The 17,128-nt window shown below is 43.4% G+C and overlaps 1 protein-coding gene across 1 annotated transcript in view; it reads left to right on the plus strand.

Annotated features, from left to right (window-relative positions):
• Positions 1-8,098, plus strand: part of LOC308065147 (uncharacterized protein) — a 48,224-nt gene extending 40,126 nt beyond the window's left edge. The window contains exon 4 of the mRNA XM_080390789.1: positions 836-8,098. Coding sequence (XP_080246915.1) covers positions 836-1,010 — 175 coding nt within the window. The 3' untranslated portion in view covers positions 1,011-8,098. The remainder of the gene's footprint in view (positions 1-835) is intronic.
• Positions 8,099-17,128: the final 9,030 nt, after the last annotated feature.

Below are 17,128 nucleotides of genomic sequence, written 5' to 3' on the forward strand. Positions count from 1 at the left end.
CAGATCAGGACAACGATCACTGGAGTGACTGGTTTTGATGTGGTAGGCAAATGGAGGTTGGCTGCCTGCATCAAAATGTGCATGCTTGAAGAGGGGTATGTTGCTGTTATATGTTGCAGATTAAGATTGTATGTAGAAGTTGCCCAGTTGCTGGGTGATAAATCACTAACTATGATAGCATCTTGAGTGCCTTACTCAGCCCTCAAAACATGCAAAGAAAATGAGCACTGGCTGGGAAACTGGTAAGTGGGGGGTGAACGCCAGCCCCTGCAAGTCTGTCCTGGTGCAATCTTAACACTGAAGTCCATGTGTCGGGGATGACAGATGGACAACGGAACTTCACCTTTCTGTTAGAGATAGTAAGCTGGTAAGCAAGGTTACAGTGGCTTTCGTTCGCCCCTTCACAGGCAGCCTGATTATTTATTTTATATCCATAAACATCTTTGATCTAAATGAAATTACCAGCAGCCATGTCAGGTCTGTCCTAATCTGTTAATCCACAGGGGTGACTGGTTTCCATGTAGAACAAGTGTCCAAAGAAATATTTAATATAATACACTTTCTAGTGTGCTTATTCACAAGGCTGATTTTATTTTGCATCTGAAATTTCGGGAAGGTAGCTGGGCTGGTGATATGACTGCAGACTACTTAATTCACCCCACGTAGACCTGCCCTAAGCAAATAACAAAATGGCAGTGAGAGCTGATTAGAAGAGAAAGTCAGAACTGTTGTGAAAGTCACATCCCATTTTCTCATCCAGATTGCCTAAAATATTCTTGGAGCTTCACACTATCTCTTTTTTTTTTGTTGTTAATTTTTTTTGTTTGTTTTACAGTATCAGGCTTCTTTTGTTGGCTTATGGCTTTAGCAGCTGTTGGAAATACGCAGAGAAGAGATTGCTGCTGCCTTTTGACTCAGTGCAGGAAGAGCATGATGCAAAACCTTCCCTGGCGGGGAAGGAAGGTGGGGAGTGGTTTTTGATTATTTTTAATGATAACATTGCTGGGTGAAGATATGAAAATATTTGTTCCCAGTCTTTGATTCAAGTGGCTTGCTGATCAGCAGCCCCACAGACAGCTGTTGGGAAAACAGGTAGAGTACACAGCCCTGTGTTGTTCTGATGCAGTCCTGTTTATCTTACAGGAATGTAAAGCCTTGTTTCCCCAGAGAACAGCAATCAAACGGCAGGAGGTAGCATTTTTCCTTACTGATTCATGGTTTCCTATAACTGGGGACACTGCCTAAAAACTGCCCTCCAGATTCTTCCTCAGTGCAGAGGAGCCCGCCTCTTCGCATGAGCTCAGTTTCTCCCCAGCTCCACGTGCGAGCTGTGTGGTGGTTTCCTTTCTCCCAGGGATTCTATGTTTTTCATTCTACAGTGAAGCTCCATTCTTGTATCTGTTGTCTCATGTCAGTCTGCTCCACCCAAAGTGTGGATAAGAACTTTCATGGCCCCCATTTACTCTGCAAATTGTATAAACATGTAAAAGTTTAGCAATGTAGTAAGTGTTAATGGTTCAATACACATACTGGGAAGGAGAAAACTGTCACCAGTTATATGTCATTTAAAAGCAATGGTAATGAAGTCATACTAGTTAAACTTCTGGGGAGTAGTCCTCTTGTTTCTACCCAAAGCGTAAAGAAGTAGCTGGCTTTCACTGAATGGAAACATACTGGGTTCTTGTAGCACTTGTGGGACATGTCAAGCAATAGTAATTTTGTCCTGTTTCCTTCTCCCTTTTTGTTCAGGCTATTGTAAGCCTCCATTCCTGCAGCATAGGTCCCAGTGGGGATCCTGCACCTCTGGTTTCTCTGACCTTCTGATCCTTTCCTGCCAAGCAAAAGAAGCTGCCCAGATACAAAAGGCTGTTGTGTTATTCTGAATGCAGAGACAGAGCTACAAAATGTAGACTCTTACAAGCTTTTTAGATCTGCTTTGTTTTAAAGAACACACTGGTGATCAGTTGTGGGTTTTTTTTATTATTATTATTTCTGTGATGTTTACTTCACAACTGATATAACAACCCTTTCAAAAATGAAAGTCCCTTTATCATTTCATTGAAGATATACACCTTACATTATGGCTGTGATATTCCAGATGAGTTTTTTGATCCAGAGGTAGTTTACTTCTTGATCACCTTTCACCTGTGACCTTTAGATTTCTTACAACTTGTGACCTGGTTCTTAATCAAGAAGCCTCTCCTAAGGATGAATTTTGGACAAGCTCCTGGCCAAGATGCTGCTGCAGCCATGCTTCTTGGAAGCTGGATGGTGCCCCAAGAAGATAAACTCAGCTGGTCTCTATATGTCTGCCCTATGTGGATAATCCCTGGAGAAAAATGGAATAAATCATCTCTTCTTTACATCTGAGAAGAAAGCTTTCATCATGGGACCCCAAGAGATCTTCAAATAGATGCATTACAACTAGTCTTGTGAACCAATGGAGAGCTGCAGGTGCCCATTTCAGGTATTTCTCCTACTACGTGCTGCAGTCAGCTGGGTAACTGGATACAAACTGCTTTGCCTAAGTCATCTCCTGTGCTTCTCCATCTCTTTCTCTGCCAGTGCTTGCAAATGTCTATGTAGCCATGGTCAATCCCCTCTTAAGGCTTTGTCTTCTCTGGCAGAGTGTCTACAACAAGGTAAATATCATCATTGATTATTTTGCTTTGCAATCTTAAGTGAGCACAAAGCCCTGTCGGTAGTTACCATGGGGCAGCAGGATGAGGTCAGCACCGTCAGCACCGTGTATCCTGCCTGGGACTGACCTCACCTAGCTGACTTCAAGATAAAATTACGTTGTCTTGATTTCACTAAGCTTTTCTCACAAGGACCTTATTAGACAATTCTGCAACATTACTCTCAGGGGAAGGAAGACCAGTGTATAGCAAGGCTGAACGCTACTTTTACACTTCCCAGTACTCCTAAATTTGTGTTTGGAGGAACGTTGCTCAGTCGACACTCCACTCGGAGTTTTCCATTTGCTCTGTCCTCTCCCTTCAACCTTTAGCCATCTGACTAATATTTTCCTTTACAGTAACCTTGAAGAGAGATTTCCTTTATCTGCATATATGACTATTCAGTAAGGTCTTATGATTATTATAAAGCAATTTGTTGGAGTCAGGAATTAGAGCATGAAACTGGGACTGAGGAATCCAGACTTGCAGTCCTTGCTCTACTAATGACTGATTAGATATGGCCTTCAGCAAGTCAATTTGGCCTTGGTTTTCAGATGTGCTGATTTAATTCTTAGTCTTTTGCCTCCAGCTTTCATTTCTTCCTTCTTTTAGGGGGAGGGAGGTGCCCATGGTATGCAAACCTGCTACTTCATTTTACCTCAAATATGTTTCAGTGTGGGTGGGGAGTCAGAAGTAGGGGTTGTTTTTGGAAATGGTGACATTGTGAATGATGTTCCCTGCCTATCTGCTGCTCATAGTCACACTGAAGATGAGCTCGCTTTTGCCAATTATTACAGGCAAATAAATGCACTGTTCAGCAACACAGGGTTACATTCTGAGAATTTGATTGTTTCTTCTTTACGCTTTACCTGTAAGCTCTATGAATATTCCCGAATTTGTTAAAGAATCTCTAATCTAAGGAAGGAAAGCAAGGGAGAATTCTTAAAATTGAGGATTACAGGTAAGATAAATTCAGAGGTAACTCAGTATGAGAGAGTGGAAGGAAGAAAATCTCTGACAGCTGCATCTGTGAACTATGATTTTACTGTTTTCTTTTTATTCTTTTCCCCACAATTAACAGATACAGCTAGAGACAGGAATGATTTATTGGAGTGAATAAATACAAGAAACAAGTGTTTTGGGAATGCCTAGGATCCATATTTCCAGTTGTAATTAGGCAGCTGCTGTCTGTCTGAGAAATGTCCTTAATGTTACACTTCGGGGATAAGTCAGGGGTCCCTCCTTTGGCTGGACCATCTTTCTGAGATCCTGCGCTCCGTCTCCCAGCAGGAGCCTCCCAAGCTGTGCCGGGCTGCACAGCTCCCACAGCTTCCCCCACATCAGCCTGCAGTCCCCAAGCCACTGGCCTTTACCCCCTTGTTGCCTTCCACCCTGTGCAGGAATAGCTCGTCCCCCATGGTGGGGCTGGAGAGAGGAGAGACCCTCAGTGGTAGAGAAAGAGGGAAACAGAAAAGGGACAAGAGGGGCCAACATGAGCCATCTGGATTCTTCATTCTTGTCTCCCTCTGTCTCTCATCATGCAGCCTGGACCTCCTAGGGCAGCCACACACTTGGGTTTGAGAATCATTGCAGCAGCTTAGACAGTGAAAAAGGAGATGTAGGGTCCAGCAGAGTCAGTGAGAGCAGTTTTGTGGCAACAGATCCAGCTGCACTAACAGTTTGTAAGCATCTATTACCCATCTTTATTTTTTTAAAGTGTCCTCAGCCTGCAGTTTTGAGCCTTCTTTGGGCTGAGATTGCCTGCTGGGGAGTTAGCACAGCGTGTCCCAGAGCTGGGGACAGGAACTGCCCTGCATCCCGAGCCAGAAAGAGTTTAGCAGACACGGGGTCTCTGATGTGAGGGAAGTGGGCATACCTCCATCCCACCCACCCCCAGGCTACCCAGATTTTAAGATGAGTTGGCCATGGTCCAACAGTTGGCAGCATTTCATAGACAAGTCCTCTAGACTGTGCTAAAGCACTGTGCGTAAGAGCAGTCTTTCCTGGTCATTCTGCATTCTTCCCCACACTTTCATTTCTTTTAAGTCACCTGTGGTTTTTGGCTGCAATTAAGAAGGAAAAAAATTTCTGGCAGTTCTGCTGCAGTCAGATTTGGCAGCTTCACTGGTTGCTTCCAGTAATTATCTCCATGTCACAGATATGCCCTTGGTGCCAGTTTTATGAAAACCTTCCACCTTTGTGGTGTTTGAGTAAGGAAACAGATTCTTTAGGAAATTGTTTTCCTACGAGAACAACCCTTCTTTACAAACACTCTTGCTGTGGTCTTTTAGAAAAGGCTGCATTCGAAATTTGAAATATGCTGATGTGCAAATCATTTCAATAGCTGACCTGCAGAATCTGTTGGCAGGGCTGCTGGAGGCAGTTTGCTCTGCTTCCAGCCGCCTGCTTTGTTTTGGCAGCCACACACCTTCTGGCCCAGAAGCCTGCAGCTTCGTGTCCAAGTTAGGAGCTAGACAAACTTTACACACTGTCCTGTAAATGCACCTCAGCTTATTATCTATGCAAAGGATCAGACCTAAAGCTCAGGCTGCATTATGCCTCCCAAAGTTATTTTAAATGGACCCAGTAAAGCTGGATTACAGATTTACAGTGGTGGATGTGCCTGCCGGACTCCCACCGACGAGGGGGGCGAATCGTTGTGTTTCCTTGTACGGGTATCTGCCCGACTGCAGGGTGGTGGTGAACACTGCCAGCCGTCCTGAGCAGCAGCGGGCAGGCCTTTGGAAGCAGCAAAGCACATGGAGGCAGATCCTCCCAAAAGACCAGATGCCGAAGCAGATGTTAAGGCCACATTGAGGACCACTGAGTGTGGGGTGGGGGTGGGGGGGTTGTGGCAGGAGATTTCTTCCAGACGTGGATGTGAAATTCTTAGCTATGGCTCACAGCGTTGGTGTGCCTCTGTTTCAAATCCTCACAGCCCTGCCACAAGCCTCTTTTAAAAGGCTACAGAGTTTTCCTAAGTGAGTTTAATAACAGGTCTTTGGAACATTTTTTAAAAAGACTCTCAGACCCAAACAAAATGAAGGTAGATGCCCTAATGCATACAGCAAAGAGCATGAGCTTTTTAGCATTGTTGTGCTGTGATGTTACATTCAGTGATGTTTCTGACATATTTTGAGGTCTGCAAGTAGACTGCAAGTTCACTGATTGCTTTCTGAACTTGAGGTACAACCCATCTTTCAATTATCCTGTGACTGCTTATTTGGTTACATGTCAGGGGAGGGGTGGAGCACCCACAGTGTTAAATTACCTGCACATATAGACATATGGACACATCTGTACATCTGCTGAGTCACACAAACAACCTGTCTTTGGCGATGCATTGCTGTGGTTTCTCTCCAGGTCTAGCACTCCAGACACCAAGTGCAGGTGGGAAAACACAGTGCTGCCCCATGATTATGTGGGGGTTTGGTACTGCCCCTGCGGGACAAGAGGTAGAAGGTAAACGGAGACAGCATACTGATGGGAATAAGCACCGATCAGCAGAACTGGAAGACAAGGTCTGAGGAAAAAAGACCATCCCTTTTAAAACAAAAATCATGCACTGTTTTTGCCAGATGCAGTTTTTCAACAGTTAGCATTGGCAGGATTGCCTTTCTAATGGCAGCTACCCAGGCAGATCTGGGATCGAGCTGATATATGGCACAAAAGAAAGTGCTTATGGCTCATGGAGGTGCTTCGTGCCCCAGAGTACTTTGTGTTCTTCTCCTACACGGACCTTTCCAGCCTCTGGCCAGTAACATCTTACTTTGGGATCACTGCAGTAGTTCCCCTGCTGCTCTAGTGCCCAGCCTGTTTTCTTCTTGAGAAGCTCCATTTCACCTGGAGGGATGTTCAGCTGATGAAGCAGCTGCTGTACTGTGGCAGGTTTCAGCCCGGTGCTATTAAAAAACCAATAATAATCAAAATAGGTTCCAGTTTATCCTAACCATCTAAGCCCTAAATTAAGGCAGTTCAGCAGCTGCTTCATGAACAGCTGAGCTGCCAGTGCAGAAGGACCAGGGACCTCTGGGAGAAGGGCAGCCCAGATTAATAGCAAAGGGCAAGACCTCAATCTCTAGGTGCAGCGGTTGCATGGCACATCTCAACATAGCAAAGAAAATTGGTATTGCGGGAGTTGTCTGTAAGAGAGTGGTTTTATGTCAGTGACAGAAAAGGGAACACATTGAAACAAAGTGTTCAAATGTTGTAGGAAACCAGTTATATTTAGCTGCTCTAAAAATTGCTTAGTACCAGACACGAAGGAAATGGCTGTGGCAACCTACACTCCTCCAGTTTCACCTGTTGCGGTGTTTCTTAAGCCTGGAAATATCTATAACATGGGTAACAAAGCAGTTAAACCTTCCCCAGAAGAGGCGTAAACAAACTACATTCACTTGCTGAAGCAGCTATTGCTGAACTATGAATTGACCTTGAGCTGTGTCGATTTGCTGTAACGCAAACCATCTGCACGCTGAAACAATTAAAGCCTTCAGATCTCCCAGGAGTTTCCTTCCTCCGATTATAAGTTATGTGCTGTGGTAGAAGCATAGAGGTAAACAGCTAGTTAGTGTGGACCTCTGTGTCTGTGTAATTTTATGGTGCAGCACATGCAAAACCATTTTCATTTGAAGTGGTAGTCAGCTTTCAAGTAGAAAATATAGCGTATGCTTGGTACTGAATGCTGGAGTCATAGCTTGTAAAACAGCCTGAGTTAGATACATCTGCTTCACCTCCTCTGCTTCCCTTCCCCCAGCTTCTTCGTTGGATGTAGCATTTTCTGTGATTTTTAACCAAATTTCCATAAAGCACAGGTCATGCTGGAGGGACAGTGCTCAAATACAGACCGTTCTTGTATAACACCCTGTGCATGTGCCTAACGTAAGCCTGCCTGCCTTCTCAAACAGCGGTATGTAAATAGTGCTTCTGTGCAGGGACTCTGTAGCCATGTCTGAAGAAAAAGGATTGGATAACAATTACAAGCGGTTTTATAAAAATCTGGCTACTTTACAACTAGTTTGGTTTCCAGAATCTCAGAGTTCACACCTTTTTAAAACCTTAAAAAATCAATCCACAGCCATGGTGTCAGAGTTTGGACATTGCTGCAGTGGGAAAATACCAGAGATGGTGCTTCTGTAGGATCTCTGTACAATTTGCTATGACGTGCAATTGGCAAAATTTCATATTAAAAGCTCTGCAGTGTAAAACCTCTCTTTACATGTTCTTCCACTATTTCTGTCTATCCAGATGATGACAGCATAAAAATCTCAAATCCTCCCTTTTCAAAGCACAGGGAAGAGTAATCATGCAAACTTAGTAAAATAAGAAAATAATTTTATTTTGTAAGAATACAGGTTTTTTTTCCCCCTGATTTTAGAAAACCGGCTCAGAAACTTGTTTTTAGAAAACAAGCTTAACATTATAAACAATGTAAACATGAGCAATGACTGTAGAATTAAATTAATTAAATATTTTGCTTTTAAAGTTAAGGCTGAAAAATAATGAGTAGATGCAGCACAGCTTGTGAGCGAGCCATGACTACTTGTCTCTGTGGCCAAAGGCCTCCGTCCCAGGGAGTGACCCCTGGCCTCAGGCCAGGTAGGGCAAAGCAGCTCAGGCCCACATTTCTCAGGGCAGGCTGTGTCCTACACCCCCATACCCGTGGACTTAAGATATGGCATGTGTGCTTTATTGTTCAATTTTGTCTGGAGAACATGAAGGGAGGCTGAGGGCTGGGATAGTGTAAGAGGATGGTGAAGAGCAGGGGAAGGCTGGAGGGTCCACACTGCCAGGACAGCGTGATTTCTGGTGCTAACTACCCCTGGGAGCACCTCTGGAGTTTGTTTTGAAGGAAATGCACTGATTTGCTGTAAAACAGGGCCCACAAATGAACATGTGAAATAAGACTATCAGCACCGGGCCCTGGGATTGAGCTGGGAAGCTGAATTATTTGGCAGTGCAGGTCCAAGTCCTATAAATTCTAGGTCATATACATGTTATGTATAAGAGGCTATTTATAATGAATAAACAAAAGTATATCAAATGCCAGATTTACAGGAGGGACCTGAATACTGGCCCGTGTCTGACCTGTGCTGCAGGCTAGAGAAGTAAGGAGGGTCTTGGTCACGCCCTGCATGCAGGGCTGGGGGGACATGTTAAGCTCAAGGCAGTCAGTCATGAAAGAGGCATTTCCCAGCTTACAAGTACATGCCTTTGAGACCCAAATATGTTCCCTTTGTGTCTGATTTTTTATAGCATCAGGGGCTTTTCGTTAATGAAACACAAAAATAAGTAACATCAGCTTCCCTGCATCAGCCCAGGGCTCCAGGCTGTGACCTCCTCACCCATCGCTGGACCAGACAGGGCAGCAGGCGGAGGCACAAATAGCTTCTGTCCCTCAGGGCGGGATGGTGCTCCTACTGCATCTGAGTGCAAATGTTGCTTTCTTTCCCTCCCGTCTTCTCTTTTTTACCCCAAAGTGCTACATCTGATTGATAAAATGTAGGCAGAGGAGAGACAGAGCTGTACTGAAGCAGGATGCCTCTGCAAAGGCTAACAGCCCCGGGCAGTCTGCAGCTCTGCTGGACTTTTCGCTGATGTAAGGCGTCCACTCTCCCTTCCTCTTCCCTCCATACATGAAGCCAGGAGGCTGGCTTTAACTCTCTTAAATTGAGGATTTGAGATGCTATGTGTACATCATTCCACAATTTTGAAAGAAAAAATAGAAGCACCGTATTTTCCTTTTTTGTTTTATCTTTTCTAGTTTTCCACTGTCTTCTCAGCCCTAGTACACAGCCTTTCTCTATCTGCCCTTTCACGCAGAGTATTTTTCCGATCATTTTCCTTTCTAATTTTTCAGTACTTTTTTTTTCTGTAAGTCTTTCTTCAAAATTAGAAACATACATCTCAGATTTCCCAGACATGTCATTTTTCCACCCAGAAATCTCCCTGGTCATTCGTTTAGGGATTTTCAGGAAGGAGAGAAAAATCCAAATCTTATTTCAAAATACTACCTTTTTTCTTTGATTTTTACTTTGCCAATTTGCCTATTTATCACTGCTGGTTTTTGCACTGCTGTCTCTTCTTCAAACTGTCCTACTTCTTTTCCCCCTGCGCCAGTGCTCTCACAGTGGGAGAGCAAGGGCACGACAGCAAAGGTGGGAATCGGGGAGCTCTTGGGCCAGTGAATGGGACACGACCAAATGTGAAAGGAGATAGTGAGATTTAGCTAAAAGAAAGCCTGATACAGGGCAACATTTTCAAAAGTGGTCACATCCTACTGAAAATGTGAAATATGTTCATCTTGTGTAGCACTGCAGAAGTGCAGGGGTTGGGGGGGGGAATTAATTACCTGGCATTAGGAGCTGGCAGCTCCTCCGTTGCCTGCTGGGCTTGCAAGCCAGGGAACAAGTGGGCAGGCACAAACATGCAAGCGGGGCTGCCCTGCTGCAGCCCCCCAGCATTTCAGCTGGCAAGGCTGGCTCAGCAGGCACAGGCACTGAACTTCCAGGCTAAGTTTTTCAAATTTTTCCAGCTAAGGGTGGAATGGATGGATTACATTTCAGCATTTCAGATTTCAGCGTTTCAGACATTTCAGGCATTTCAGCAAGAAGTTTTCAGATCTGTTGTGCTGTCAAACAGCACTGTCTTTCTGGGATGCTTCTCTTCACAGACTGTTGTCAAGATGATTTACTAGAAGTCCTAAACTTGTGTGGACAGTTTCTAGGGAGTTTCTACTATCTATCACAATCAGACTCACTAAAAATAGCAAAATATCATCTCTACACAGTGTAACAGGACAATTTCTTGTTCTTTGTCTAGGAAATGACAATGGGGATGTGATTCTCTGACCAGAAGGCCCCTTCCCCCACCAGTTCACCAGTTTGAGGACAGATGCTGGGAATCAGATTGCAGCTACAGCACATTAGGGCTCACATTTTCATGGTATCCACAAAGCATGCTGAGCTTACACAGTTGTGGTTTCTATACTTAAAACAGAAGTCCTGGTTAACTTTACTGACCCGAGTATTTTTACATACTGTTAGCAATTAAGAACAGAATTAAAAGTAGGGGAATGTCTGCTTTCTGTACACTTTATTGTAGAATATTTTCTTAAGATTATATTTTCTCATATAGCAGCTCTACAGCTTACCCTGGCAAGGCATGGGTGCTTACAGAGAATTAGATGACAGCACTCCCAGGCCTCTGAGCTTCCCTTACGCCAGCCTTAGCTTATACTTACATCTGACTATTCACATCAATGGAACTGTGTGAGTAAGGATGAATTCTTCACCTGTTTACTGAGTCAGGGCTTCTGGGCTACATCTGGGTGCTGACAGACCTGTGATCTGATGTGGTTAGGGCTGGCTACAGCGTAAGCTAAGGGCGGCATTGCTGCAGGGAACGAATTGCCAAATGTAACTCGGCTCTCAGCATTGAACTCTTACTACTGCTGGCACATCTGCTGATCTGTTTGTGCCACGGAAATCCAGCCTTTGAGGGGAGAGTGAGGGGCAGGGCGAGACTCACTCTGATACGTTTACACAGCACTCTGAAACTCTCTGATTAAATGTTTGGCAGACATATGACATATTTTTTCATCTTTTGTATTATAAAATCTATTTTTTCGTATCTGTGACAAGAAGTACCTGTTTAATAATGCAGTTTAGAGTCAACAGGAGAGGAAGAAAGGAAAATTACTAGCAAATGTGTCTGTTTGGGAGCAGACTTCTGCCTAAATGGGATGCAAATAACCTGAAAGGAAAATACACAAAAGTACAGCAGAGGATTGTGTTATAAGCTTTATCAAAATCCTTTCAAAGGCAATGGTAGTCTTCCAGTTAGTCCCAGCGGGTTTTGGAGCAGCATGTGGGAAGGTCGGTGCTGGCACCACGTGATGAGGCCAGACTCCATGGCAGTGCCTTCAAACTGCACAAATATTCCCTTAGTGAAGATTGTACTTGTAGTCTTCACTACCCAGTACTGAGTCATCTTGCTAAGCTGGATCAATGACACAACTCTGAGATGAAAAGGGGTGTTTGTTGAATATCCTGGGAAACTGTCACACTCTGACCTGAGGGCTATGGTTATTCCAAAACTGTCAGGAAGGTACAATTTTATCTTTGGTAGCAACCAAGATAAAGTCCCCAGTCCTCCAAACTATGTGCATATTTAAAATTATGAGTAGCTCTATTGATTTCAGGAAGGCTGTGCACATGGGTAGGTGGCCACGTTTGCAGCACTGTAAGAAAGCCGACAAGCACAATCTCCTTGTTCCATCCCCTTTCTATCCCACTTCAAAATAGTGTAGGTCTGACTGCTCTGAGCACAGCCCCTAGATGGGATTGTGGAGGTGAACTTGCTCTGAGTTCTGCTATCTTCTGACCGGTCCAAGTATGGTAGATGAAGACCATATGTCTGGTGCATGACTGCAAGTGTGTGAACATGTGAGTAAGAAAGCAGTTACATGGGGTTTTTTTAGTTTCCAGGTATCCCTTTCATTTTGAGGATTTTGGATGAAAGAGTTGCGCCAAGGGGCCTTAAAAGGTTGGGCAGAATTAAGAATTTTAGGAGCTGGAAAAGGATTCCTAACAATACTGTCTAAGGTTGTATCTGCCATAACAAGTACATATCCCCATGGCATTTCTTCACCAGGAGATGGAGAGAGGCTGTTTAGCTGCTCCTGTTTGTTTTCAGGCTGCACTCATGTGCCTGTGTGGTTAGAATGACCTTGTTTGAATTAACAAGTTGCTGAGTGTGAATCAAAGGGTAATTGTCATTGCTGTCAGTGGTATTAAACAGACCTGAGCTATTAATTCAAGACAAATGGGAGAAATGAGTAAACAGAAAGTTTACTGGTGTAAGGAAACTACAGGCCTGAGTGGATGTTCTTTGTTGGTTGTATTTCAACTTTATCGCTTTGCTTTGATCATTTGAATTTACCACTGTTTTCAGCTGGAATGTGGAAAAAACTAAAGCTACAGCATTTCTGAATTATTTATTCTGATTTTGAAGGGACAGCCTGTAACAAACTTCCTTGCTCTGCGACTTGTTTTTGGGTAGTCCTTGCTATACAGCCAGAATTTCCATAATGAACATAATGAAATAATTGTATTTCCCCATAAATGTGTTACAAAGAAGCCAATTCCAATGTTCTCTTAGGTAGGAACCCTTTTGGATTTCAGTCCTAAGCATATTTTAAGATTTAGTATGTCCCATAGCAACAAGTCATTGGTAAAGTTATGCCCATAGTCAAGCCTTTACAGGATCAGCGCCAGGGCTTGCAAAGACATATAAAGGCAGGAATCGAGGGGAAAAGAGAGACCAGCAGGACTCTAGAAATGACCAGCAGGATTCCTAGAGCAGCCAGGGGCTGGGGGCGTCTTGCAAATTCATAACAACTATAAATACTGCTAGGGTTGTTAATGAAACTCTTCTGGCAAAACACTGGTAAAACTGGGGGGATACTAATGCAGGTTTTAGAGGGGGTAAGGAAGTTTAGTCCCTGCTCAGACCCTTTCCATCCCACAGCCCACGTCCTGCTTCCCATCACTGCTCCCACCCTTCCAGAGGCTGCTGCCCGCAGCTACAGGGCCACCACAGGTCCTGCTGGCTGGAGCATGAAAGCACCCTTGCAGGTTTTCACCCAGGGGGAACTGAAGTCAGGGGAGGGTAGGAAAGGAGCAATCTGTAGACTCTTCTCTGGAGATCTCCACATTACTGTTTTTATTTTAATAGAAATGTAGTTTTAAATGCTACAGGACTCTCCAAGCCCATGCCCTACCTTGCTTTTAGCATTCTTGCTCCTTTGACTCAGTGCCTTTTGATGTAGTCTGGCAAAAATCTGGAGAAAAGACCAAGGCTTGTGTGCAGAAAGGAGCATCTTGGTTCTGAGGCTCAAAGCAGCGTTACTGGCCCAGTGAATGTTTAGTAGCTTTCCCATTTTAATGAGTCCTCCAAGTTTCTATGTCAAAGGGCTGAGGGGATGTTTTAGAAACATTTAATAAACATCATGCAGTTGCTGATGGAGTTAATGTAAACGCTATAGGATGATTTATCAGTTGTCCCTCTGTTTAGTCTGGGAAGCAGAAGAATGAGGGGAACAAAAATAGTCCTCATGTACCCAAAAGGTTGCTATAAAAAATACCAATGGACTGTTCTCCATCTCTTTCTTTTGCTAAAAGCAAATGGGCAGGGTTAAGGACTTAAAATGGGATGTTAAGAAAAACTTTCTAACTCAACAAATAGCTTAAACACTTGAAGGGATGACTTACGGGGGAGATGCTATATTACTGTACTGTGTTTCAAGAATGGGTTAGATGAAGGTCTATTAGGGATGTTGTAAAGTCCTTGGTTCTTCTTCAGAGCAGGGGATGAATTTATTGAATTACCCCTTGTACTCCTGTTCAACCATACTTTCCTGTGGTATTGTGATCACTTCAATAAAGTAATATTTTAATGCAGATAAATAAACGAAGTTGCAGGACCTTGTGAAGCAGTCCACCTTTATGCAATTTGATGTCTGGTTCTAAGGGTTATTTCAGTTAGGGTACTTGAAAGTCCTAATCCTTGCCAAGTTCATGAAATTATTCACACTTGTTTTGCAATTTAGGAAGTTCAGCTTTCATTTTCACTTTTCTGGAAGCTATACTAGATGTTTCATTTCTCTAAAGTGACTCTCCAAAACCACGAAATGATTTAAGACTGAATTTTATCCTTGAATATAACAGTGATTTAAGATATTGGTTTTCCCCCTACACAACAAATAACTGTATATCACACAGATTATCTTTGCCTGTGATTGCTGTTTATTATTATTTTATTCGCAAGAGTCTTGCTTTGGAACACAGAGTGCCCATTACTATTTTTGGTTGCGTTACCTGAGTCACCACTTTTAACTGGCTTGAATAGGCTATAGTTTAAAAATATTCTAAAATTCTATCTGCATCACCAAGCTTTAATAAAAAACAAAAAAAGTTTATTCTCCTTTTCTTCACCGGTGCATTTGTAGCAATACTTGCTACTCAATTATTATTTTTTTTTAAAAAAGCATTTCCCTTTTCTTGCCAGTTGCCTGTGTGATCCTGTGATAACTGATTGCCAGCTTAATTTCTCACTGGATTGAATTATTTCTTGGAAGAAATGATTGGGAGCGCCATAGTGCTTGTCTATGTTTTAAATCTCTCTCCTGTGCCACATTCCTTGGCTTTTAATTTCATTATTTTTACCTAATGCTTCAATAATTCTCCTTAAGAACAAGTTAGCTTTCAGAAAGCTTATTACTAACCTTATCTTGAGACATGACTGTCTTTGTTTTCATTATACAGTGTTATTTTTTTTTTGTTGACTATTTAAGAGGCCTGCCAGAGTGAACCAAAATTAATGCAAGGCTGGTAGTGTAGAGGTTTCAATGCAGCATCTAGCAAAGAGCCTTGGATGAATTTTACCTAGGTAAGATCAAGAAGTCAATTTGAGAACGTGGAAGAGTACTTGTCTGCGGACAGAGACCTTAAAAATATGAACAGAGAGTAGCTTGGGAACACTGAAACCCACAGGAGTACCAATTCATCTTTAAGCATCAGCCTTGCAAAATACTTGCCAGGATTCGGATATGTTATTTGCAAGCACCAAGCAAATCAAAATTGAAAGGCATCACATCTGTTTGTACCTTCATGTGAATTACTTGATTCAGTGTCACATCTGAAAAAATCAAAGTAAAAAATCACTGTTAAATTGAAAACTAAAAATAAAAGCAGAAAAATCACTCTCGAAATCAGTACACTTAAAAACAGAGGAGTGAATTCATATTGGAAGACATCACAAATAACTTAGACATATTTTCTTCATCGTTCTTTGTTGTAGCAGCAGAAGATGATAATGTACATTTGGTGTTACCAATGTAAATGATGCTTCACACAGACAAGGTGAATGCCATGCCTTGCTCCAGAGAACATATAAACTCAAGTCCAGGACTTGCAACTGATCTTGCACAGATGGACCCAAGCTTCCTTGCAGCAGCTTATTGTCTCAAGGATTCTCTTTGCCAGCTCGATGGTCCACCCATGCACCATCAGGTTTGAAGCTGTGGCCAAGCAAACAAACTATATACACAAGTGCCTTTTGTTGCTGGGAGGTCCATCCAGTGTGCCAGCAGACAAAAACACCTTCATAGTCTGAAAACACAAATCCCATTTTGTAGCATACCCAAGTGACTTAAAAACCTTCACCTTAATGGTGATCATGGTTAGGGGCATTTTATCCAAAAGCTTTGTAAACTGAGGTTACTGGGTCTTGGACAAGTTCAGAGGCAGATCTCTGGTGGAACTCCCTTTTGACATAGGGCTGATCTTGGTGAGCCAGGTAACACAAAGATCATTTGTCTAAAGCAAGCATTTTAATATGTTTTAGTCGCATTCAAGTAACTTGGCATTCAACTTAAAGCTACCTTGAATACCATGGGGATTTACAGTGCCAACAAGTAGGTTCAAGATCTAACACATTTGCATCTACGCTGTTAGACTCAAGTATTTGTTTTGAAAAGTTATGCAGCCTTCTAGTCTGCCAGATGCCAAACACCATATAAAAATCTTGGGAGAATCGGAATTGATGGGAAAGTAAGGTTTTAATACCTCCCAAACTGATTAACTGGTTTTAGTTGTCAGTGGAAATTATTTTGCTGGTGTTGAGGTGACGTTATCAGTATGTACGACATACTGGTGTGGGAATAGCACCTACCTGGCAGAAACAGATCCAGTCCCCACTTGGGTGGAGGGATAGGAATGGCCACACATAGCAGCTGACAAGTTTGTGAGAGGCCAGCAAGATGGGGATGGGGAAGAGAGACAGGAGATGTCAGCTAATGGCATCCCAGATACATCTGTGGCTGAGTGCTGAGACCATGGGAACTGATATATTGGCTTAGACTGTGGCTTGGTAAACACACAACTTCCACCGTTTAATCGGAGGCTGGGCTGTTGCTGAAAGGTGTAGCCCGCCCTCTTTCCTGGTCCCCTCAGCCCCATCTGTGGGGGTTTGCGGTGGCGGCGGTGGCTGATGTGACTCACTTCCCCCCGTGGGACCGCTTGCCGTGGCACGGGGCATGGCGGGAGCGCCAGGCTGAGGGCCTGCAGGAAAGGCAAGCCTGCTTTTTTGGGCAGCTGCATAGCCTTAGGAAGCCGTACCTTAAACCCGGTATCCTGTTGGTGACAGTGACCAGCCCTAGATAAATTAAGGGAAGACATGAGAAACTCTGAAGCAGGTAATTATGGAGCGACTTGGCCTTCAGGCATTGTCTGTCATTTCCCCCACTAATGACACGTTTGATGCACGCCCTGCGTCTAACCAGGCCTTCTGTGCTTTTAAACGTTCCCCAGTTGCAGCCCTGGATATTCTTGCCATCTGTACACCTATCTGATCTCCGCCGAGCCCTCACAGGCCACACTGTATCTGAT

This window comes from Falco punctatus (genome assembly GCF_963210335.1).
Source record: "Falco punctatus genome assembly, chromosome: 6".
Taxonomy (NCBI): Eukaryota; Metazoa; Chordata; class Aves; order Falconiformes; family Falconidae; genus Falco; species Falco punctatus.